Genomic DNA, 23,649 nt, shown 5'->3' with positions numbered 1-23,649 from the left:
TTTCCTTGAATAAAATTTAGATGATATAAATTAACATGAATCTCTTTGACGGTCATTAATACATTCACCTAATTTATCTGTCCGTTTTTAGGATGATAGTCTCTAAAAAACTAAGAATTTTTATATATATATAGTTATATGTGGAAAATTTATTCGTTTATTGCGTTTCGGTGTAAGTTAAGAATTTATAAGAGATACTTACAATTTTTGTTAGGTCAAATAATGAATTTATCCTTTAAAGATAGCATATCGCAATGATTTCCCTTAAAATTTGGCATGAAATTTCTTAGATATAAAAGTTTGCAACATAAAATAATATCACAACAACTATATATTTGCCAAATTTATATAAGTTTTATGTAAGAAACATTAAAAAAAATACATTGTAAACAACTCGAGTGGTACATCTTAATGTACATAATTATGTTGAGAAATTTTACTAACTCGCATTCAATCTAAATTCCAATTAGTAACAATTAACAACACTCAATATTAATTCTGTAAAAAAAAAATGCAAACTGTGTATTCACCAATTGGAACACTACACCATTTTAAGCCACGTCCATCTATGCTCTCACCATCATCCAACCTCACTGAGTACACACGCTTTATAGAATCCTCCTCTTTCCCCTCTCTTGATCCACACCATCAAATCGTGCCTCCATTGTTACAAGTTACAACACCTACACCTCAACTAAAGAGCAATAGATCAGAGCAGTTGCAAAATGGGGAGGGGCAAGATAGAGATAAAGAAGATCGAGAACACAACGAGCCGGCAAGTGACTTACTCGAAGCGTCGTTCGGGAATTCTGAAGAAGGCACGCGAGCTCACGGTGCTTTGTGATGCACAGATTGCCATCATAATGTTCTCCAACACAAACAAGCATTATGAGTATTGCAGCCCTTCCACTGAGTTAGTCTCTCTCTTTGGTTAGTGTATTAGCAAAGCTGATCAGAAAGGTACATGGATATTTTTAGTGAGAAAGAAGAGAGCTGTGGCATTTGATTAACCCTATATATATCGTTCTTTTTCTGATATAATTTGAAGTAGAATTGACTAGATCTCATTTACTTTGTTTGATGTTTGCTAACAAGTGACAGAAGGTACTTCTGAGTTTGTTTCTAGAAAACCCTAGAAATAGCTTGGAAATTCTTTTGTTGAGAAATTGTTTTGTATTTCTTAAATTTTCATTTCCTCCTCAAGAAATAATACAATCCGCAATTTTGAGTATTGACTTGTTCATCCAGATACATACAGGTTTTCTTCAAAAAAATAAAAAAGACTTGTTCATCCAGGAAAAGCTCAAGATCTGAAAGAATTTTGAGTTCTAATTTATTTATTTTATGCGTCTGATTGCAAACTTCTTTTCATTTATTCTGACAGCATCAAGGGGATGTATGACCGCTATCAACAAGTCACACAAACAGATCTCTGGAGCACACAATATGAGGTGTTAATGCAATTAAATTTCTCTTTCTATGACAAAAGAACTGATTGTTGTTAATTATTTAAATTTTACTAATCTTCTCTTTCAAGGTGCATTCATATTTTTTCATTTCTGAATTTTCCAGAAAATGCAAAACACTTTGAGACAGCTCAAGCAGGTCAACGACGATCTTCGCAAGCAAATAAGGTGGGAGTTTTCATGTGGAAATTGCAATCCTTTCATGATTTTTGTATGGCAAATCTGTAAGGTTTTTAAATAAAATGTAATTGTGATAAGGATTTACCTGAGAATTTTGCAGGCAGCGCACTGGTGCAGATGTAGAAGAGCTTGACATGGATAAATTGCGGGATCTTGAGGCAGATTTGGACCAGTCACTAACAACTGTTCGTAATCGGAAAGTAAGGATATGTTCAAATATAAACCAAATATTTCTAAAGATCAATAATAAGAATTGGAAGACCTTGCTTAAACCTAACATAATTATGTAGCTTATATATGAATGGACTTCTACCATTTAATTTTTTCACAAATAACTTTATTTTAGAAAACCTTTCTTCTTATATCACATTTATCTTATAATGTTCAAATCATTGGAAACTTTAATATAGGAACCTCTTCTTAGAAGGTAAGGAAACCTACTTTGTGGATGGTTTTTTTAGCTAACTAGGCAGATTGTGTTTGTGTCATGTGTGCATACGTTTTGTTTACTTATAATTTTGTAGTTCTTGATTAACTATTTCTGTGGATTGTGGCTAATATCTCCAATTTTGTTTTGTATGGCAGTTCTCATACATCCAAACACAGACAGACACCTACAAGAAGAAGGTAATATGATGCTCACAAACAAAACTTGTTAACAGTATTTATAGCTTGCGAAATTTGATCAAATAACGACCCTAGAAATTTGATCATAAAAGGTTTATCCTATGTACTGGAGAAACAACAAAATTGTTTGAATCAAATGCATTACCCTGAAATACTTCATATCCCTAAACCATACATAAGCATTGAAGCACTTAATTATAATATCAAAAACATGGTTCCGAACTTTTGATAACATTTGTCAAGTAGTCAACATGAGCGAATGATAGATAAATTTTAATTTAGATTCATTCTAATAATTTGGAGCATGTTGTTTATCAAATGTCTTTTAGAGCAATATTTTAGGAACATAAGACAAACCATCGATCTTCCAATAAGTGCTCAAAACAACATTTTCAAATCATACCTGCCTTCCAAAAGAATGAGGGTCTCACTCTCACCTTTCCTAATCCATTAGTTTAACTAATCTTTCCTGTCTATTTTCTTTTTATACACATGTAATTCCTTTGTTATAATCTGGTAATTCATTACATGATTACAAAAATGCTAATGCTAATATATATATATGGACTACGTAATTGTGTACAAAATAATATGAAGGGAACTGTAGTACTCTATGACTGGCATAACTTTAAATTATACAACAATCATCCAAATTGTCTGAAACAAAAGTTAACATGTATATAATGGACAATTCTAACAGTACAATCTATTAATTGAAGTAAATATTTTTTTTTGCTATGATTTCTCTGTCCATTTAAGCCATATAATAAAATGCCTTCTATCTTAATATATTGCCAAAACATAATTGACATTGCTTCTCTTTGATTGGAAGACACAATGTTAAAAATCACAATAGAAAATAAGCTACATGTCAACTGGTCAATATTATTGCATAGCTTTCATGAATTGGATTATGGTTATTAGCTTGTATATTATCATGGTTTTCAAACTTAACTAACTAAAAAAATTAACTTAATTTCTCATTCTGTCAAAAGCTTTCTTAAATTGAACAGACTTGATAATTTTTTTATATTAGATAATATATCTTTTTAAAATTGCACTGTAGTTGCTCAATTCAACAGTAACTAATATATCTTGCATTTGTTCCCCTTGAGGTGCTCTATATATGTTTCTGTTGGTTACAACTCTCAGTTTATATCCAATGGTAAAACTGAATGTTAATTATGCCCCTAGATGTTAAATAAATTCTTATTACAGAGATATTAATTGACATAATAAGTGCTGGCTTATTGTTACTGTACAAGAACTACATTATTTGGTATTTACATTTAAATATGAATATAGTTCAATGAAGTAAATTATGTAAAGATATATAGGTACATGGTTTCGAGAGAAAATTAAAAAGAATCTACAGTGAATAATTCCATTATTAATTGGGTGTGTATTGATTTCGAGTCCAAACAAGTATATTAACATAAACTAAATAGCTACGAGTATTAAATTCCTTTTCTGTCTTTGATTATGAATAGAGCATTTAGGTTCTTTTTAGTATGTAACATTTAACAAATATACAAATCACGTTGAAAAGAAGTCATGCAAACCATTGTCTAACAAACATATTATATCCCATTCCTCTCTTCAAACTAAGTTGAACTCAAGGTCTTTTCAAATGTTTTTCTTTTTTTTAATCAAAAGCTAGCAACCCTAGACCGGGGACTTTCTTGTATCAATCCTGGTTCAGCTATTTACCTTGTGTGTACTACAGGTTATATTTTATGTCAGGAGTATTTTTCTCCTTAATTAATTCTGGGTTGACAGATGCTCCATCAATTATATTAAGAGAGAGAGAGAGAGAGAGAGAGAGAGAGAGAGAAAGAGATATGAGTAGATGACATGAAAGGTATATCATGGTAGCATGACTTTTACCTTTGGATATATGCTCCTTGAGTTGCCTTGGGCTTAGGGTTTTTTAGAATTTACCCAAAAGGGTAAAAAACGATATATTATATTTTATCAAACCTTCAATGAACTATGTAGACTGAAAGGTCAACATGCATGTCAGGTTCATTTGACTCGCAGATAGTTTAAAACAGTCAATCAAACTAAGTCCATGAGAAAAGAGTTCTCTGTCTAGTCATTTATGTTAGAACAGTTTATCTCCATCTATTCTGTACCTAGTAAGCATTTTAATTATTTTATGTATTTGACGTGACAAACTATTTTCTATCATCATGGTCTGTACATTGGAACGTGTGAACAATGCTTGTAAAGATTGTGATGCTTATTTGTTGACACTGTAGGTAAAGAGCTCCCAGGAACAGTACAATACCTTGGCGCACAATATAGTTGCTTTGGTAATGTCAACTATATATTTTTTTTTATGCACTACACTTCATGGAATTCAAATTAATGGCAATGGAAGCATTTTGTTGTTTCATGCAAGTGATAGTATATACTACCCGTTTACAATATTACTGAATACAAATCATATATGTTTGATGAAATTAGTAATGCTTAATTCTAACAATTTGTTTTGCTGAAGTTTACTAACTAAAGAACTCCCTTGCAGGAGATGAAAGAAGACCACCCAATTTATGGTTATGTGGATAACAACCCAGGCAACTATGAGAACACATTGGCTATGGCAAATGGTGGAGCCCACATGTACGGTTATCGGGTGCTGCCAAGTCAGCCTAATTTGCACAACATGGGATTCGGCATGCATGACCTGCGACTTGCTTAGTAGATCTGTACTTGTATATGGCAGCTCAAGATTATATATCTATGTTTTTGTTTTCCTTTAAGACAAACCTCTATTAGTATTGTGGTTGGTTATGTTAAAACTTAATTTGTATTTTATGTTGAACTTGCTTAGCTAATTCTAGCTAGAATGACTTGTGCTAGAAGGATATGTATGGATATCCAGGTATCATTCCTGGTCATCAGTCGGTTTAATGTATGATATATTTTTAGTCTGAAGCATATACAAATGCATGGTTTGTTAAGTTGCTGCTTGTTATTGCAGGAACTATATATATATAGGCAATATCTTATATATGAAACTATCCTACTTCAAAACAAAAAGTGGAAAATAGCAAACGATTTTATGAGTTTTTTTTATGTGATTTTTTGTTATGGATATTACAATGGCTAGCTTGGCAAGAATAGCAGAGGTGCTCTCAAGAGCTATTGAGAGAACTTCATGGCGTACCATATTCACAACAAGTTGGTAAAAGACCGTCTAATTTGAACAAGTTTGAAGCTAACTTATAGGGTTGACCAGAATTCAGCCCTAGCCTGTTCCATGATATATAGTCGAATGCTTCAGTCAATTTAAGGAATTGAGGTATATAATACATATCTTTTGAACTCAATAATAATTTCCAACCTATCATGAAAGCGTAAAAGTAGCTGGTCATACAAATCAAGGTATATGGTTTTGACTACTATTTAGCGCTACACAATGGAGCGCATGAAATTTGGCCTTTCGATGCTGCTCAGCATCGGATACGAATCTTAGGTATACAAATCTTTGCCACACACCAGGATCAGGAGGGTAAGAGTTTGGTTTTCAAAAAAGGCAATGTGTCATTGAGCTGTGTGGAGGATTCAGGGAATCAGGGAATGGATGTGGCCTGGACAAATCCTACTGATAGTTGACTTACTGTGAGGTGACTGTCATCTTGACATGGGGCAGATGAAAGGTGTGTGTCTCAGGACGCTATCTCTATTAGACCGGAACACAATCCCTTATCAAATATCTCCTCGGTCATATGTGATAACTGGTACAGCCCCATCGCACGCAGTGTCCCTCCGTACGCCGTTTGGTAGGGGAGCGACATGCGGTTGTGATGACTTGTACAAGCATCCAAACCCTGCATTTTTTAAGAAATATTATCAATTTAAAACTTACCCCAGTAGTAGCCTCTAAAATTCTGTGCTTCGATTTCAGATACCACAAAAAGTCGTTGACCCTGTTAATGCGACTCTGGATCCCCGAAACACTAGCCATATATAGCGTCATTGATGTACTGAGACATCTTGTACGGAGTGGCTATATGTTGTGTACCTCTACTACAAGATGGTACATCCGTACTGGAACACGGTATATCTCTACTAGATGCCATGCTGTATTGTTAATTTTATTATTGATATTGTTACAAAATAATTTTGGTTAATCAATTTTGGTCAACCAATTAATTAGTTTTTGTCAAACAATTAGTTTTGATCAAACCATTTTTGGTCAATAAATTTTGGTTAATCAATTTTGGTCAAACAATTATTGGTAAAACGCCCTCTGTTTAAATATTAATTTTGGTCGATCAATTTTGGTCAAATATTAATTTTTTGTTCAAATTAGAACATAAACAACTAATTATGGTCATATTCCAGTTAATTTTGGTTCTAATCCTAAATTAAATTACCTAATACTAAATTAAATTTTGTATAGTCCTAAATTAAATTATATAATCCTAAATTAAATTACCTAAATCCTAATCCTAATCATAAGCCCTAAATCTAAACCTAAACCCTAAATCTAAATCTAAATCTAATTACTAAACTAAACTAAAAATTGAAAAAAGAAGAGAAGAAGAAAACTTATCCGAGCTCGAAGAGATTGAAATTCAAATGAGACAAATGGAATGAGCACCAGCGGCCCCCTTTATATACCCCAGGGGCCGCAGATTGGTTGTACGGCCTCCCAAAAATGGGGCCGCACAGCCAATCTACGGCCCGGATAATTATCGAATTCTGACCAAACGAGAGTGTTTTGATTTTTTTTTTTTTTGGAATATGGTGTAAATAAAATTTTTGGTAATCTTGTCACATCAAATTAGTCTCTATTTTTAATTATTTCTAGCTCCTCGTGATAATTGAGTATCACATCACTTCAAAATTACGTAATATAAAAAACAAAATGTTAGTATTTTAACATACTTTTTTTTAAATAATTTCAAATAAGAATGGCCACGAGGGATACTTATATCGTTGCGGATACTACTGTCACTAATAGAAAAACACCTTTATCTCGATATACCCTCGTGAATAGTCACTTTTTACCCTCGTGAATACTGTTCCATTCTTGTATTCTCAATAAAGACACTTCACTTTAAAAATGCCTGTTTACTTGTAAAAACAAAAACAAGGAGCATTTAAAAAAATTCATATAACATGGCAACCATATCTTGCAAACGTTGAACACATTTTCATCACTTGTATGAAGTCGAAAGTTAAAAACAAATCACAATAGGAACAACATTTTATCATTGTTACATTTTCTATCTCCCCTATTTAGCAGTGTACTAATTGGCTTTGTTTCTGGCAGTGTTTTCTTTGTTCTATTGAACTAAATTTACTTAGGGAGCTTTCACTGAACCAGAACTGGTGATATAAGGAAATCAATTGCTAAAAGCCTATCTAGATATACTACATTGAAATTCATGTCTTAAGGAAAAAAATCAGTTTCAGACCTGAATGCGAGGAAGATCAATCTTTCATTTTTCTAATCAAATTAATCCGCTCAGACAAATTAATGGTTAAAGAGGAGACCCTTTTACAAGCCAGTTCAGTGAGATTGTCTTCAAAAGGACTTATGTTCCTGAGACGGTTAAACATAATTTATCCTAACTGTTTGTAGTTGTATGGGAGGAAGCATAGCTTTTGGATACCCATTCGACTAGAGATTGGTCACCCGTCTCAGTTTTTAGTACCAGAAGTACCCTAGGCGAGTTCTCAGAACAACGATCGAAGACTCAATTTCTTCGCAGGGAACGACAGGAGAGGACGTAGTGGTGGCTGCGGCTACTGTCATAGGAGTAGGGGTCTAAGTAGGAATCGCAGAGGATGGATTCGAGGAGGGTGTTGGTAGGGATGCCTTCGACCTACTTTCCTTCTGTAGCGGAGATGGAGAGAAAAATCGAGGAAGACAGAACTGGAGAAGCAGCGTTAGCTGGTTTATTTTGGGTTTTCATCAACGAATTCATTAATCAAGCGAAGATTACAAATTTCTGATCCAACGGCTTCTACTGCCCATCGAACAGACTCTGGTTCGCTTTCCTTCTTTCTTATTGTAGTTCGCTTTTTATATGTTGCTCCCAAAATGACCTTGGATGCCTCATTTCTTGGTAATTAGTTGCCATCTATTTGGCCACTTCGACTTGATTCAGAGATGATCTCCTCCATCTTAGGCATGGTTTCTCTCACCAATCCAAGAACATATCTATATGCTTCAGAAATGAATTTGCTTACCTAGTGGTCCAGATGCAGCTGTGGACCTAGTGGCTACTAAGGTAGGTGGAGTCAAGAAGAGAGAGCACGAAGAGGGCGCTAATGTCGGAGGTGAAGCCGAATGAGGAGCAGAGATAATTTTTTAGCTAAAATTGAAACTTGAAAGTGAATTTCTTTACTCTGAAATTTAACAAATCGCTTATTTTAAGTTCCATGCATGTATACTTGTCACCACTAATAATTTGCTTCAGTCACATTGTCATATGCACCATCTTTCATAGCAATTCAAAGCTTAATTAGCATTGTTTCTTACAAACTTTATTTACAAAATACACACAACTTACCCAATTCAATTTTATTTTTTCTTTAGAATTAGTAATCAGAAAATTTTCAAAAGCTCTGCCCAATCACAATATTCCTCGCAAATGGCTGCACTTGATTGGAATATTAAGTAGTATAGTATCAAATAAAAGCAAAAGAAAAATTAAATTTCCTAACAACGCAAGAGGAAATCGACTAAGAGTGAGAGACGAAGAGAGAGAAATTTTAGTGGGTTTAATTGGATTTTCATCAATTGATCCGTTAATTAAGCGACAGATCAGAATTTCCAATCGGACGGTATAAACCGCCCATCGAACAGACTCTGGTCCGATGGGCATCGGACACCCCCCTCTTCTCCAACGGGGCCAAACCGCTCCTTAACCTTAACCTCTGGTTCGGGTATCAGAATGTTATTCAGTTGGGAAATGATATTTAATTAAGGTTGTTCATTAATTTTTCGTAAAAATCCAAATAAAATAGATAAATTAAAATTATATTTGATTTTTGAAAATACAATTGAACTGACTTAAATAAACTTATCAACTAAATTGACTGAGATTAACTAACCGAAATAAATATCTATAATTCGGTTGAACCAAAATAAATAGACTAATTATAAAAATAAACAACTTTTGTTAATTATTTGAATTTTTTTAACTAACTGTGAGAGAAAACCTAGCGAAGACATCGTGAAGTGTGTCTGGTAACTGCGTGAGCACGATGAGAGAGCGGTTCGATCACTAAAGTTTGGAGATGATGCATTTAAAATTGAAGTCTAATCGATTTTAAAATTTCTAAATCAAACTGAACAAATAATTATTTTGGTTTTAAAAAATGAACCGAACCGATCTATTTAACTGAAAAAAAAAATCTAATTAATCCGAATTCTCTTAGTTTGATTTAAAACTAATTAAATTAGACCCGATTAACACCCTCATATGCACATATATAAACTATACAAGTACGCATCATATTAATTGGTTTTATGATGAGTATGATATGATATTCTCATTTTACTATTGAAAAAAATTATTAGATACAAGATCGGTATATATGTAGATGATAAAAAGTTCACTGTTATACTTTTTTTTTTTTTTGTCAATTTAAATAAATATATACCCCAATTGTTATGATCCTCAAATATACTGGTCAGCACTTGAAAAGAATTTCATCACATTCCCCAAATAAAAAGTTATTCAATTTTAACTAGATAAAATTACTTGTATAAGTAAGAGTCAAGTGTCATCGATCCCTCGGTTGAATGACAGTAGCCCAACCAGTGTTCCTATTTGTATATCTACTGGCTCCTTCCTCGCTGGCTTTCACCGTTCCATGCGTTTACTGGTTTTCACCGTTTCATACGGATCTCTATTTGAATCTTTTCAACTTTGATAGAATCACTTTCCAAATTAGCTAGCGGTCGATATCAAAATTTAAAGTTTCTGAGTCATGATCAGATCCATTCAATTTGCAAAAGTAAGGATTCGATTTTTTTTTTATACTAGATTTTCGAACTTGTGACCTACCATTTTTTCTCCTTTATGAGCTATTTGATGAAAAAATAGATTGAATACGGATTAAAAAATTGCGGTCCTTGTAAATTTGATTAGATATAAATTGAATCATCAAAACTCTATTCGATCCGTTTGAGAATATTGTAGCTATTTCTAGGATAGAAATACGAATACATTATTTAATATGTGCCATACTAACAAGGATTTTCAGATAATTAAAAGGGGGAATTTTATGTATATCCCTCAAAAACTTCAAAATTATGTATTCCCCCCTCTAAAGTTCATAAATTCACAAAATACCCTTTTTAAATTTTAAAAACTCTCAAATTTATCCATTTTATCTTTTGTATTAATACTCATTTTAAACCCACAAAATACCCTTTTTAACGTTTATTTAAAAAAGGAAAAAAAATATGTAGCCTATTTCAGAAACATGACAGTCTTCTAATTGGTCGGTTTTTGAGGACAAATGCGTAATTTCTCTAATTCTACGTTTTTATGGTGACATTTAAGTATATGCTTGTGTAAGCGTCATAAGTAGAGAAAGTGAGAAACTAATAATTTGTCTTCGGAAAATGATCAATTAGATGACTGGCAATTTTTGAAGAGTGTGTGTGTGTATTTTTTTTTAATAAAAGGTAAAATAGGTATTTTATAGATTTAAAATGAATTTTAATACAAAAGACAATAAAATGAGTAAATTTGTGAGTTTTTGAAATTTAGAAGGGTAAATTCGATATTATGAACTTTAGAGTGAGAATACGTAATTTCGAATTTTTTGAGGGATGTACATGAAATTCCCCGATTAAAGTCCAGCGGAGAGCACTTGATTTCTTAAAAAAAAAAAAAAAAAAAAAAAAAAAAAAACTCTTTACTTGAAAAGAAAAATGATCTTAGCAATGATGTGAAGAAAAATTCTAAATTAAGCAAAGATAATTAAAGGATTAACCTATAGTTAGAATAATGGCGCAACAAGTTATTGCCAAAGCAATACAAAATAATAAACTTGTCATCCATGTGGTTGAGATTTTCATAGAGCTTCATGCAAATTTAAATAAGTATCGTTTTCATTAGTTCTCACCAATATCTCCCCACAATACTACGTAGCATATTTTGGACTTGTTCATTGGAATCTTATGAGCTAATAATTAATAATCAACAATTTTTATGAGCTAAAAGCTAGATTAAAGTCCAAGTTTTTCTTTGAAACCAATGCAAGACGAAGGATGTGATCTACATTAAGGATAACCTTGTTATGTTAGAAGCTAAAATCAAATACATTGCATGAAGCAGTATTTTAGGATTGAAATAACTTTGATTCATTATTATAGTGTCTTCTGTTTGGAATTGCACTTATGATAGCGTGAGAGATTAATGCCCATTGCATGTTCTATCTTCATTGATTTATTCCCTCATGCAATATTCAAATATATATACTAAACCTATGGCCTGTAGTTTATCGTGAGATAGGGTCGGAGTCAGACTTTCAAATTATACGTGTCAAATACATATAAAAATTTCATACTGAGTATGGAAAGTCAATTTTACAGTATCTATAACATTTTATTCTAAACTTTAAAAAAAATATGGATATATACACAAATTTTAAAAATAAATGAGAATCAATTAACTTCCATTTAGTATACATGAATCCGCCATTGCACGATACTTAATTAGTTTAATTAATGCATAAGTATATTGGAACTTTAATAAGAAAAACTGTTTAAAGTGTGCATGCATGATTTAATAAAGTTTTGATCTTAATAACTAAACTATATCTGAAAAAAAAAATCCACAACTGTCTAGTTCTCGAAGATTTTATATTATCACCACAATACTATTAAAATCGAAAACAATAAAAAGGAATTTTAATACATATTTCACAAACTTATAACAACTACACATATACAGCAATAATAAAGCAACCTATTTTCAGGAAAGGAAACAAAATTACAGTTTATAGTACTACATAGATCCTGCTAATTTTGTGTTTAGTATTGATTTTACCTTGAATAACAGAGTATATATCGATTCTTACCTCACGGGGTTGACATATTTGCGCACTTTTGTTAGGAGGAGGCGAAATATTCCAAACCAATATTTACATCCTAATTACCAAGCACAATTTGAGGCCGTAGATATTGGCAAAAAGAATATGGGCCGTACAAGCATCCTTTCCTTCCAAATCCGGCCCAAAATACTCCCCACTCACAATCAGAAACCATTAGTCGAAGAAATCAGACAAATTGCCTACGGGCTTCACAGCCGAAAACAAGAAGAAAAAGGAAGTCAGTCAAATGCTAAAAAATTCGCAGAAGAAAGACAGCGGCACTCAGAACCACGCCTCCGCCTCCGCCTCCGCCTAACCCTCACGCACGCGACTGACTGCCTCCGCCTCTCCGTGACCACGCCTCTCTGACCTCTGCTCCTTGCCGTTCTCTACTGGTTAGTTTCTTAATTGATTGATTTATTTGAAATCTCCATCCTTGCCGTTCTCCGTCAGTGAAATCTTCTTAATTGATGTTTGGATAGTGAATTTATACAATTTAATATTCAAATGAAGGATTTGTCTTTGCTGACTTGCATCATGCCCAGATTAAATTCATTAATTTATGCTTTTTGTTGGTATTTTTCTATAAAAGTTAGTATTTGTCATGTCAAGTTCACAATTCTACTTCTCCTGTCTGGTACCATTCATGCAAACCAATTAGATGCTTGATCTTGTTATTTTGGCTAAATTCTAACAAATACAGTCAATTGTATGTTGAGTCAAAAAGAGTGATGATATATTGGATAATTTGAATGAGAAATTTTTATATTGAAATAAAAGGGGGTGTAGTAAATCAGTAAGGTTACTGTATCAAAATTCATGCACTTACAATTAAAACATTTGGTGCATTAAAGTTCAATTATTTATACTATATTAAAAAAAAAAAGTTTAGCAGGGATGGAGATTTTTGAACCACTTCCTGAGGTCACTCTTTGATAAGCACAAGGGGAGAGAACGGGGTCGTCAGCTATCAGCATTAGTACCAGAGCAGTAACAGAAGTTGCTGATGCACTGTAAGCAACCCCCTTCAATTTATAGCCTTTTCATTTGTTCATCCTTTCTTTTACATTTCTTATGAGGCATGAATACATAACTGCTACAATTGTGCTTTCCCATGCTTCATCTATTTCATGAAGAGAAATTGATTTGGGGTATGTTTGGTTTAAGCCTTTAAGGCAACTATATATATTCTTTCATATATGTTTGCCTACTCCTGGCAAAATTCCTGGCTACGCCACTGATGGTCATCATGATCAATTAGGGAGATAAAAAGACAGAACTTGCTCTCAATTTGATCAAACTAGAAGAGAGAAGAGCAGCATGTGGTGGCGTAATTTAACTGTTCGTCATGCCCATGGCCTGTTATCTAGGAGGTCCTCTTCATACTACAAGAATTCTACTAACGATATCACGTGGTGGTCTGTTTGTTCTTCGGTCACATCTTACTCAGACGATGCTCCCATCAAAAAAGGAAAGCTGGCACCTTTACAGGAGAGAAGAATGATTGATAGGTTTCGTGTGTGGGCCAAGGGAGGAGAAGGTGGAAATGGCTGCTGTAGCTTTAGGCGAACCCGAACTGACAGGCGTGGCAAGCCTGATGGTGAGATCCTCATTATCTCTATTCATAAGTGAGCAGTGCGCCCACCAACTGTTTGTGTTAATTCCTCAGTTAACATCTGTACCAAATTAATTTTTCTTTTCTTTTTTTTTGCATTTTAGGTGGGAATGGAGGCAGAGGTGGTGATGTTTTTGTGGAATGCTCTCAAGCTGTTTGGGATTTCAGTGGATTACAATACCATGTGGTAGGTTTTCGTGGAATGCTCTCAAGCTGTTTGGGATTTCAGTGGATTACAACACCATGTGGTAGCTTTACAAAAACAAAACAGACTTGTCTATCTAGAATAAAAGAGAAAGACAATGAATTATGGTAACCTCTTATTCCTTTTTTTTTTGTTATTCAGAATGCCAAGCGAGGTGGGCATGGAATTTCTAAGAACCAGATTGGAACACGTGGATCAGATAAGGTTTTAGATTTTATAATGATATTCCATTTTCCCCTTTCGAGTAATAAGACCTTGAGATGAATTTTAAATTTCAAATAATTGCTGGTGCAGGTAGTTCATGTACCAGTTGGGACAGTAATTCACCTAGTCAGTGGTGAAACCCCATCATTCATAGAAGACAAATCGACCTCATCCTTAAACCCATGGGATATTCCAATAAGTACTGATGAAGAATTGCAAACAAACCCTGAAAATGTCTCAAATGAAATTTCCAATTCTCCTGAGCCACTTACAAACAGAGCAGAAGAGTGCATTTCATCTGAAAAGGAAACAGAGTTGGGACTGGAGACGGAGACGGAAATGGAAGAGATAAAGTATTCGATTGCAGAACTTACTATACCAGGTCAACGGTTATTAATTGCAAGAGGAGGTGAAGGTGGTCTTGGTAATGCATCTCTACCCAAAGATCACAAATTTCAAGATAAGACGGATAACAACTGTGACACTGGGTTTAACATAGGTAAATCAGGATCTGAGAACATTCTCATATTAGAACTAAAGAGTATTGCTGATGTTGGGCTTGTCGGGTTTCCAAATGCTGGTAAAAGCACTTTGCTTGGTGCACTATCTAGGGCTCAACCAGCTGTTGGAGATTACGCATTTACCACTTTAAGGCCAAACATTGGCAACTTGACTTGCAGCGATTTCTTTTCAGTGAAAGTGGCTGACATACCAGGGTTGATTGAGGGAGCACATGAAAATAGGGGTCTGGGCCATGCCTTTTTGAGGCATATAGAGAGAACTAGTATTTTAGCCTATGTGGTAGACTTATCAGCTGAGCTGAATTTTAGAAAGGGCATTTCACCGTGGCAACAGCTCCGTGATCTGGTGGTGGAATTGGAGTGTTATAAGGAGGGTTTGAGTGAGAAACCGTCATTAGTGGTTGCAAATAAGATAGATGAAGAGGGGTCTGATTTAGTTTTAGAAGAGTTGAAGAAACGGATTTGTGGGGTGGATATATACCCAGTTTGTGCTGTATTGGGGGAAGGGGTGGATGATGTAAAAGAAGGAATTAGAAAGCTCATGGATGGAAGAGATTGTAGGAGCCTTAATTTGAGTAACATTAAGGTTGATTAGGTTAAATTAATTATTTTATTAGCAAATAGCAACTTGGGATAGTTAGTTGTGTATGTTTTATTTAGAAAGGACAGCGAATGAAAAGATGTTAATTTTTGACTCATAACTCTTTTCTGATAAACAGTTTTGTAGTGTAGTTGTCAACTGATGGAAGTGAATAACGAAATGGAATAGATGTTGAGAATCGGAGCAGCTCATTTTTAGGGGGCTATTTATGTGATGTACTACTTGTTTTAAAGACCCATTATTATTTTTATTTTTTTTGAAGCAAAAGGCCCCCTTAAAATGATACAGTTCTCAATGCTGTTCTGACTGTTGCACTTGATGGCATTTCTAACTTTTACATCTTGATACTGGTATGTGCTATGCACTGAATCTGCTGTGTGCTAATTTTAACATCTTGATATCCTCACACGGGTTTTTTTTTTTTCTTAAATAGAACTCTTTTTAATCATTTTAACGGAACAAGCATCTTATGTGGAATTTTTATAAAAATAGCCTCCACTGATCCCTAGAATCGGTGTATCAAGAAAATAATTTTTTGCACCTATCCTAAGTATCGGTGGAGTCATTTTTGCACCCGATCCTAGGGATAGATGTGAAGTTTATTATAAAAATGGCTCCACCGATCTTAGGAATCGGTGGAGGAGAAAATTGTTTTCTTGCTAGACTGATTCCTAGAATCGATGGAAGAGGCTATTTTTATAAAAATGCCGCGCACCGTGCTTGTTCCGTTAAAAAATTTAAAAAGAATTCTATTTAAAGAAAAAAAAAATCCTTACACTATGTTTGGATTTCACTGAAATCGGTGGACTAATTCCACTCTTTTTTTTAATATACAGTTCTCAGTGCTGTTCGGACGAACTGTTGAGCAAACAACCGCTACAGCAATGTGTGTATTACCTTTTTCTTTTTGTAAAGAGAGTAGTTTACCGTAATGATTATAAAATAATATAAAGCCTTGTGGTCGTGGGTTCGAGCCCCACGGTGGGCGTTAGAACTCTTATCTTAGCGCAGGATTTTTAAGTTCATCCCTTTTTTTTTCCAAAAAAATAAATATAAAAAATAATGTTTTTTTTTTCTATTGAACCAAAATTCCGTGCCATCTGATTTTCCAAAATAATTTGATTAAAGGATTACTGACTTTGAGCCAAATATAAAAAGGAATTAAAGTAAGAAGAGAATTCTTTCTATGTTGAACTAAACAGAAAATATCGAGGCTCATCTTGTGTTCACTCCTTGCATCCAATATCAATTTTGTGACTCAAGCCGATGTAAATTTCTACTAATGAAGTCTCTATCAGAAGATTTTTTTTTTTTTATTAATCCTGATATTTGAAGGGTTTTAGACCAAAGTCCCCTGAGAACCAAAATTTTTATTAATTGGAAAAAAAATTATCAACAATGGAGAAATGATTTGGAGAAATTCGGCATATAATAAAAACATGATTGTCTGTAACGTCCAGAAAACGTTATAAACCGAAACGTCCAAATTAGCGAAATAACATTAACCACTAATTAGCAGTTTAAGCTAGCCGTTTTAGTCTACCACGTCCAGATATTTAAAAAAAAAAAAAAATCTGGACGTTGGTTTGTACAACGTCTTTTACGAAATTGGAGCTATGTGATGTTATTGATCAGTTTGATTGTCTTGTCATCCATAGGGCAAATACAAAGTTGGGGTAAAAAAAATGGAAGCACCTAACAGTCTCCCAACTCCAGTCCCCCAAAAATCCCCGAAGATTTTCAACTAATTCTGTAAACATCAATACTAAATCCTGTAAACATCAATACTAAATTCTGTAAACTAATTCAACAAATTCTGTAAACATAAAAACGCGTGAAAGCTGTTAAAAACGCGTGAAAGCGGTTAAAAACGCGTGACAGCTGTTGAAAACGCGTGACAGCTGTCGAAAACGCGTGACAGCTGTTGGGGACCACCTTCTATGAACATACACATAATATCCTGTAAACATACACATATTATCCTGTAAACATACATAGTGTACTTAAAATTATAGAAGTTGAAATATCCTGTAAACATACACATATTATCCTGTAGACATACACATATTATCCTATAAACACACACATATAATTCTGTAAACATACATAGTGTACTTAAAATTATAGCAGTTCAAATTATGGCAGTTGTGGCAGTTAAAAACGCGTCAGAACTAAGCTAAAAGGGGAAGGCTTTTATACACGGGAATTTTTGGGGGACTGTAGCTAGGGGTGTCAATGACACCCGTTTACCCGTTTACCCTACCCGTATTATATTCGATAAGACGGGTATGGGTAAAGTTTTTTTTTCGTTAGTTTATTGGGTATGGATATGGGTAAAGATTTTTTTTCGTTAGATAAACGGGTATGGATACGGGTAAAGGTTATTTCGTACCCGTTGGGTAATGGGTAATTATATGAAATATATTATATATAAACATATCAATATATTATATCCAATTTATTTATTTTATTTTATTTTTTCATATTGTTGTATGCCTGTATCAACACTAGAGACATATATATCAACGAATTCATTTCCTTGTTTTCTTCCTTATTCATCGTTATTGCCTTTTTCTCAATTCTACAAATGAAAATATTTCATGTTTCAAATAAAATATATCCTCACCTTATTTTCTGGCAATAATGTATTGTTTGGTCCAAATAAGTAATCCATTAATGTCAGTTCAGGTGTTAGCGTCTGAATTTTGCATCACATGTCAGTTTTCTCAAGGTTATACTATGAATATATATATTTAATAATTGAATGAGATGGAATGAAATGTTAGAAGAAATAATGTAACAAGTGACAAAATTGACCTTATGCTGTCTGAACCATTATATTAGTATTTTCGTTATTCGCCCACTACTGTTTCGTTACCCGTTAATCATAACGGGTATGGGTAGGGTAGGGTAAGACAAATTCTTAATGGGTATGGGTAGGATATGGGTAAGGTCAATTCTTAGTGGGTATGGGTATGAAAATGGTTCCACCCTCCCCGTATCGTACCCATTGACACCCCTAACTGTAGCCCGGGGACATTACCTTTTCTAAAAAAAAATAGATTATCTAATCAATTCACAAGTAAAGCCGATTAATTCTCTTAAAGCTGATTAATTCACAACGTCCAGACATTGATTGTCTTGTCAATTCCCGTAAAGCTGATTAATTCACATCTTTTAACCTGGGTTGATTCTTTGCCTATGGAGAGTGGATGTATTGATGCACAAGAATACAATTTCAGGTCCATATATAGATCTGTATTAAGTTCTTATGATTGGTGCAAAGACTACACATACTCTGATTTCTTGATAAGTTGCAGTGTTGTTTATCTTTTTGTATTTGCAAGGTTCTTAACTGCTTATATATTACCTCTGATTTTGTTTTTTTATTGTCTTTTTAATTAAACAGTGGCCTTGACTTTATGATTATGATTGATTTTTATTTCTAGTCTACCCGACTTGTTTGTTGTTGTTATAGTAAAAATATAAAATCATTTTGTGCTAGTTAGCATTTATTTCATCTCTGAAAATTGATCTTAGATATGTTTTTCTTAAGTGACATCTTTTAGTTGTGATGGTGCCAATCTGATGTTAAAAACTATTTACAAGCTCTATAATTAATTGGGCCTTATCGGTGTTTGATATTTTAGGTATCCCACCAGATCAGCAACGCCTGATCTTTGCTGGAAAGCAGCTTGAGGATGGCCGTACCCTTGCTGATTATGACATACAGAAGGGTAATGTTGTAGTTCTGTCTTTACAATTCAGTCCCTTATTATTTATTAAATGGCTATTGAGCAAAAATAGAAATGTGAATTTTATGTTTCAGCTGAGTGGACAGTGCATATGGTGCTGAGGTTGAGGGGTGGCGTTCCTGGCGGTTTTCAATTCAAATACCAAACGATCAGCTGCATGTAACACTCTTTTCTTTTTGGTTTTAATTTCTTAATTGTAGTTTCTTTAGTAATTATGCGCTACATCATACATCGTAGTCCCAGGTAATAATATATATGCTGGTACGTTTGGATCGTGCAAGGAATAGCTCAAGAATAGCGATTTTTGGGTTAGTGATTGAGAATAGTGCTAACTCAAGAGATTCAAGAATAGCACTAACTTTGGCTATTCCGAATTAGTAGAAATGTTGTTTGGATTGTATGTTAGGAATAGCAAATGGAAGGAAGAAATATAATAATGATTTATTTGTTTTTATTTTTTCAACTAACTTTTATATTTATAATGACTTGTTAAATATATATAAAGCATCATATTTTTCAATAATACTTCAATCTAATATTTAAATTAATATTATATTATATTAATATTTAAACTAATATTATTTTATTTTTAAATTAATATTTAATTTAATACTAATCTAATATTTAAACTAATATTATATTACATTTAACATTTAAACTAATACTGTATTACATTTAATATTTAAACTAATATTATATTTATTTAATACTAATATAATATTTAAATTAATATTTTATTTAATATTAATCTAATTTGATATTATAGTTATTTAATTATTAATCTAATATTTAAATTAATATTATATTACATTTAATATTTAAACTAATACTGTATTACATTTAATATTTAAACTAATACTGTATTATATTAAATATTTAAACTAATATTATATTATATTTAATCTAATATTTTATTTAATACTGATCTAATATGGTATTATATTTATTTAATATTAATATAATATTTAAATTAATATTATATTATATTTATTATTTAAATGACTACGATATGATATTTAATGAAGAGTGCAATTATGTTATTTAAACCCTAAACCCTAAACCCGGTTACACTCTTTCAAGAGTGCAATTATGTTATCATGAGAAGGGATCCGTTACACCATTTTTTTGGTGACACCGGTTACACTCTTCATTTTCAAAATTTTGAAAGTCCAAACAGTATTAGTATATAATACATAATGACACCGGTTACACTCTTCATTTTCAGCCACAGAGTTAGGGAACAGTCTTAGTATAACTGGGAATTTGGCTAAGAAGTTATCTTCTCTTCAAAATGCCTAAACCAGACATTCAGAATGGCTGAAATCTAGCTATATATCCTTTCTCAGCGTAAATTGAAAGATTGAAATAGCACTCAAATGTAAAATTTAAAAGCGAAACTTCAATTGAGTAAAATCAGCAGAAATTTATATCACTTGGTTTAGAATTTAGTCTAAAAGGAAAAATAAACGCATGTTTCATGTCAGCCTGCATGCATGCGAAATTGAGTCAAATTTTACATAACAGAGAAATTGACTTCATTTCAAACGCAGTAGTGGATGTAACGCAGGAGTGGATGTTTCATGTCAACACAATGGCAGAAGCAATTCAATATGCCATCCACTCCTTCATTTCAAACTTCAATTCAAACGCATGTTTCATGTCAACACAACACATGGATATTTAGCTCCAACTAAAATAATCAATACAAACAAAGCAATGAAATTGACTTCATTTAGCTGGACTATATATATGCAAGCCCAAGCTAGGAGCTACAAGCTTGTCTCTTAGAGGAACATTCCTTACAAAGCAACTTGATGACTTCTTTACGATTCTCTTTCATATGAAGATTTCTGAAATAAGCATTGCATTTATTACCATCAGCATTACACGGTAGCTTTGATTCCCATTCTTTCCTTTTCTTTCGTCGTTCATTATAACAACTGAACATGGAAACCTAATGTAAAAAACAAATTTTATAATTATATAGTCAGTAGCAATATACTATAGAATCTGGAAAGACAAAATATATATATAAAAAATGATGCAATTGACAAAAAACTGAGTAAAACAACTTTACTGTGTCCCTAGCAAATCTCAACCATAGTAAAGGAACTAAAACTAGTTCACATTCTATTCCAATGGAGGCGACACTAAGAAATGCAATTCAACCCAACTAAAAGTTCTAGGGTCATTTAAACAATTAAATATAAAGAAAGATTGACAATTCAAAATAATGCGGACATTCAGGAATTATTTCAAACTTTCATAAAGAAATTATAAGGAAAAAAATTGAGAATAATTAAAACACAAAACAGTAAATAAAAAAATTGAGAATTGAAAGAAGTACAAGGTCGAGAACAACCGACGGAAGTTTTAGCCAAAATTATACGGGCTATATTGAATAAAATCATGTATTGTTATCCTCCCAACTATATATATCCTAGTTGTTCTTTGAAAAATAAATAAATAAGAGTTCAATCCCAGCCATACCACTACGCTAAATTGAGATTATTGTAGCAGATAAATAATATGATGAATTATCAATTATGTTGCTTCCATAACTAAAATGTTAGTTTTAGCTTGTATTTATAATTATAAAGTTTGATCCCTTCTTGTGTTGATTATTTTCGTCAAAGAATCATCAAACATTCATATGAGAGAAAATATAATGAAAAATTCTAAGCATATAGTTTACAAAAATAAAAGAGATTATGCACCTCATGAATCAACTTAATAGATTCCAAAACGGGACAATTATGGAGCATCGTGGTGACAACTTCTAAATTGTACTCATGAAAGCAAAGGGTCACATCCAAGTGCTTTAAATTAGAAAAATGTTGCACATCTTTTCCTATTTTCGACAAAATAGGAATTGGATAGTTCTTAGGCTGTAGAAATAAAAAAACATGTCAAGTATATTCAAATAAAGCATCAACCAAGAATTGTACCATACATTACATTACGAAGTTAGCATATAAAATTGGCATACCTAATTCATATGCATATCTGACTATCATAACACATCACTTTTAATTTAAAAAAGACTTATAGGTTCAAACACACATACCTAACAAATTAAGAGGTGCAGAAAGGTAAAATTTATTACCGTGCTCTCTCTTATACACAGGCTTAGCTCTTCCACATGTGAGATACAATTCAGCAGCCGAGCAGCAACACTAACATCTCTCTCACAAATATCGCTAAAGTTAATCACGACTTTTCTCAACAAAGGAACTTCTACATGAATGGTAGACTGACTTTGAAAGGCATACAAAGTTTCCAAATGAAGTAACTCTAATGAAGGAAGAGATAACACTAAATTATCAAGTTGTGGAGTGAATTTAATAATCAGTTTGAGATTTTTTATTGTGCGGGAGGAAAGGCTAAGCCCAAGCATGCCTTGCATATTAAGATGTAAATCTTCCAAGGAACATAATTCAGAGATAAGTTGGTTCAGTTTGGTCGGGTCTGTTTGACTTAATCCAAGGGAAAGACGTCTTAGGCAGGTTAAATTGGCTCCTGAAGGAAAACTATTTTTTTTTTAATTTTCATGAGAAGGCCAACAATCAAGGGTGAGGCACCTAAGAGAGTTAATGGTGAAGATAATAGGGACGATAGGTACTATATCTGACAAACGGAAACCCTTAATGGTGAGCTGGCGCAAGTCGAGAGAGCGGGCCTTGGTAAGCAAGGAAGAAAGAATTGAGAAATTTTGGTCACATGGCCACATCATTAGTTGCAAGCTAAGTAAGGGGTGGGAGGCATTGCGATCGAGAAGCGCACGCTTCGCCATGGAAATAAACTTTTTATATCGGGGGTTGGGAAGGAGGAGGAAGTGGAGATAAAGGGATGGAGAAGCCTCCCAGAGGTGACGAAAGCGGCGGTATATGACAGAGGTGCGAGCGGCATTGTGAGTGGGGAGAAGCGAGATGATTGTGACGCCATGACAGCCGCTGGAGTAACGGGGAGAGATCAATATGTTTTAATGATATGTTTCAGCAGCTAATTATGGAGAGTCAATTTTGTGATTGGATGGAGCATGGACCAAGATAAATTTAGCCTACTAAGATGAATTTAGCCTGCTAAGATTTCACTAAATAATGACACACGGATGTCTTTTGAAAATTTACATGTTGATGTCCGGTTGTCTTATTTATTTTTTTATAAAGAAAATTTGGACTCAAATATTTGTTGCAGTGTTTTTGTTGTTATTATTATTATTATTATTATTATTGTTGTTGTTGTTGTTGTTGTTGTTGTTGTTGTTGTTGTTGTAATCCGTATTTCCAACTGAGTATAATTTTTTCACAGGAAATTATTTTATTTTTTAAATTGACGCTTTTTTATATCTGTCACCATTGTTTTTTTAGTTTAATTATCTTTTCAACTGAATCAATTTTG

The 23,649-nt window shown here is 33.2% G+C and overlaps 3 protein-coding genes across 7 annotated transcripts; all 3 read left to right on the top strand.

The window, feature by feature from the left end:
* Window positions 1-570: 570 nt before the first annotated feature.
* Window positions 571-5,239, top strand: LOC144557061 (MADS-box transcription factor 16-like). 2 transcript variants are annotated; one of them, XM_078305612.1, is made up of 7 exons: window positions 571-913; window positions 1,385-1,451; window positions 1,573-1,634; window positions 1,747-1,846; window positions 2,232-2,273; window positions 4,535-4,588; window positions 4,804-5,239. In XM_078305612.1, the coding sequence occupies exons 1-7, from the start codon at window positions 726-728 to the stop codon at window positions 4,975-4,977; spliced, it is 687 nt and encodes a 228-aa protein (XP_078161738.1). In that variant the 5' UTR covers window positions 571-725; the 3' UTR covers window positions 4,978-5,239. The 2 variants fall into 2 exon arrangements, with proteins under 2 accessions (XP_078161738.1, XP_078161740.1); XM_078305614.1 differs by lacking the exon at window positions 4,535-4,588.
* Window positions 5,240-12,573: 7,334 nt separating this feature from the next.
* On the top strand, window positions 12,574-15,841 carry LOC144557324 (putative GTP-binding protein OBGM, mitochondrial). Of its 4 annotated transcripts, XM_078305889.1 has the most exons (7): window positions 12,574-12,742; window positions 13,243-13,360; window positions 13,609-13,947; window positions 14,067-14,092; window positions 14,154-14,210; window positions 14,309-14,371; window positions 14,462-15,841. In XM_078305889.1, the coding sequence occupies exons 3-7, from the start codon at window positions 13,668-13,670 to the stop codon at window positions 15,485-15,487; spliced, it is 1,452 nt and encodes a 483-aa protein (XP_078162015.1). In that variant the 5' UTR covers window positions 12,574-12,742; window positions 13,243-13,360; window positions 13,609-13,667; the 3' UTR covers window positions 15,488-15,841. The 4 variants fall into 4 exon arrangements, with proteins under 4 accessions (XP_078162015.1, XP_078162014.1, XP_078162017.1 ...); XM_078305888.1 differs by lacking the exon at window positions 14,154-14,210 and having other exon boundaries at window positions 14,067-14,149; XM_078305891.1 differs by lacking the exon at window positions 14,154-14,210 and having other exon boundaries at window positions 13,240-13,360; window positions 14,067-14,149.
* A 2,853-nt stretch (window positions 15,842-18,694) lies between these two features.
* LOC144557124 (uncharacterized) lies at window positions 18,695-23,254 on the top strand. Its single transcript, XM_078305655.1, has 5 exons — window positions 18,695-18,707; window positions 19,144-19,230; window positions 19,323-19,373; window positions 22,807-22,931; window positions 23,075-23,254. The coding sequence occupies exons 1-5, from the start codon at window positions 18,695-18,697 to the stop codon at window positions 23,252-23,254; spliced, it is 456 nt and encodes a 151-aa protein (XP_078161781.1).
* Window positions 23,255-23,649: the final 395 nt, after the last annotated feature.

Source organism: Carex rostrata, chromosome 7 (genome assembly GCF_964058835.1).
Source record: "Carex rostrata chromosome 7, lpCarRost1.2, whole genome shotgun sequence".
Taxonomy (NCBI): Eukaryota; Viridiplantae; Streptophyta; class Magnoliopsida; order Poales; family Cyperaceae; genus Carex; species Carex rostrata.
This window is presented reverse-complemented; position numbering and strand designations above follow the sequence as displayed.

What these genes read in the sequence shown, in the direction of transcription:
- LOC144557124 (XM_078305655.1), top strand. An exon ending in GAGGGGTGGCGTTCCTGGCG is followed by an intron (nt 19,374 to 22,806) that starts GTTTTCAATTCA and finishes TTTCATGAGAAG; the next exon opens with GCCAACAATCAAGGGTGAGG. An exon ending in AGTCGAGAGAGCGGGCCTTG is followed by an intron (nt 22,932 to 23,074) that starts GTAAGCAAGGAA and finishes GGGGTTGGGAAG; the next exon opens with GAGGAGGAAGTGGAGATAAA.
- LOC144557324 (XM_078305889.1), top strand. Translation starts at nt 13,668, where the DNA reads ATGTGGTGGCGTAATTTAACTGTTCGTCATGCCCATGGCCTGTTATCT. An exon ending in GTGGATTACAACACCATGTG is followed by an intron (nt 14,211 to 14,308) that starts GTAGCTTTACAA and finishes TTTGTTATTCAG; the next exon opens with AATGCCAAGCGAGGTGGGCA. An exon ending in GAACACGTGGATCAGATAAG is followed by an intron (nt 14,372 to 14,461) that starts GTTTTAGATTTT and finishes TTGCTGGTGCAG; the next exon opens with GTAGTTCATGTACCAGTTGG.
- LOC144557061 (XM_078305612.1), top strand. Translation starts at nt 726, where the DNA reads ATGGGGAGGGGCAAGATAGAGATAAAGAAGATCGAGAACACAACGAGC. An exon ending in TCTGGAGCACACAATATGAG is followed by an intron (nt 1,452 to 1,572) that starts GTGTTAATGCAA and finishes TGAATTTTCCAG; the next exon opens with AAAATGCAAAACACTTTGAG. An exon ending in GATCTTCGCAAGCAAATAAG is followed by an intron (nt 1,635 to 1,746) that starts GTGGGAGTTTTC and finishes AGAATTTTGCAG; the next exon opens with GCAGCGCACTGGTGCAGATG.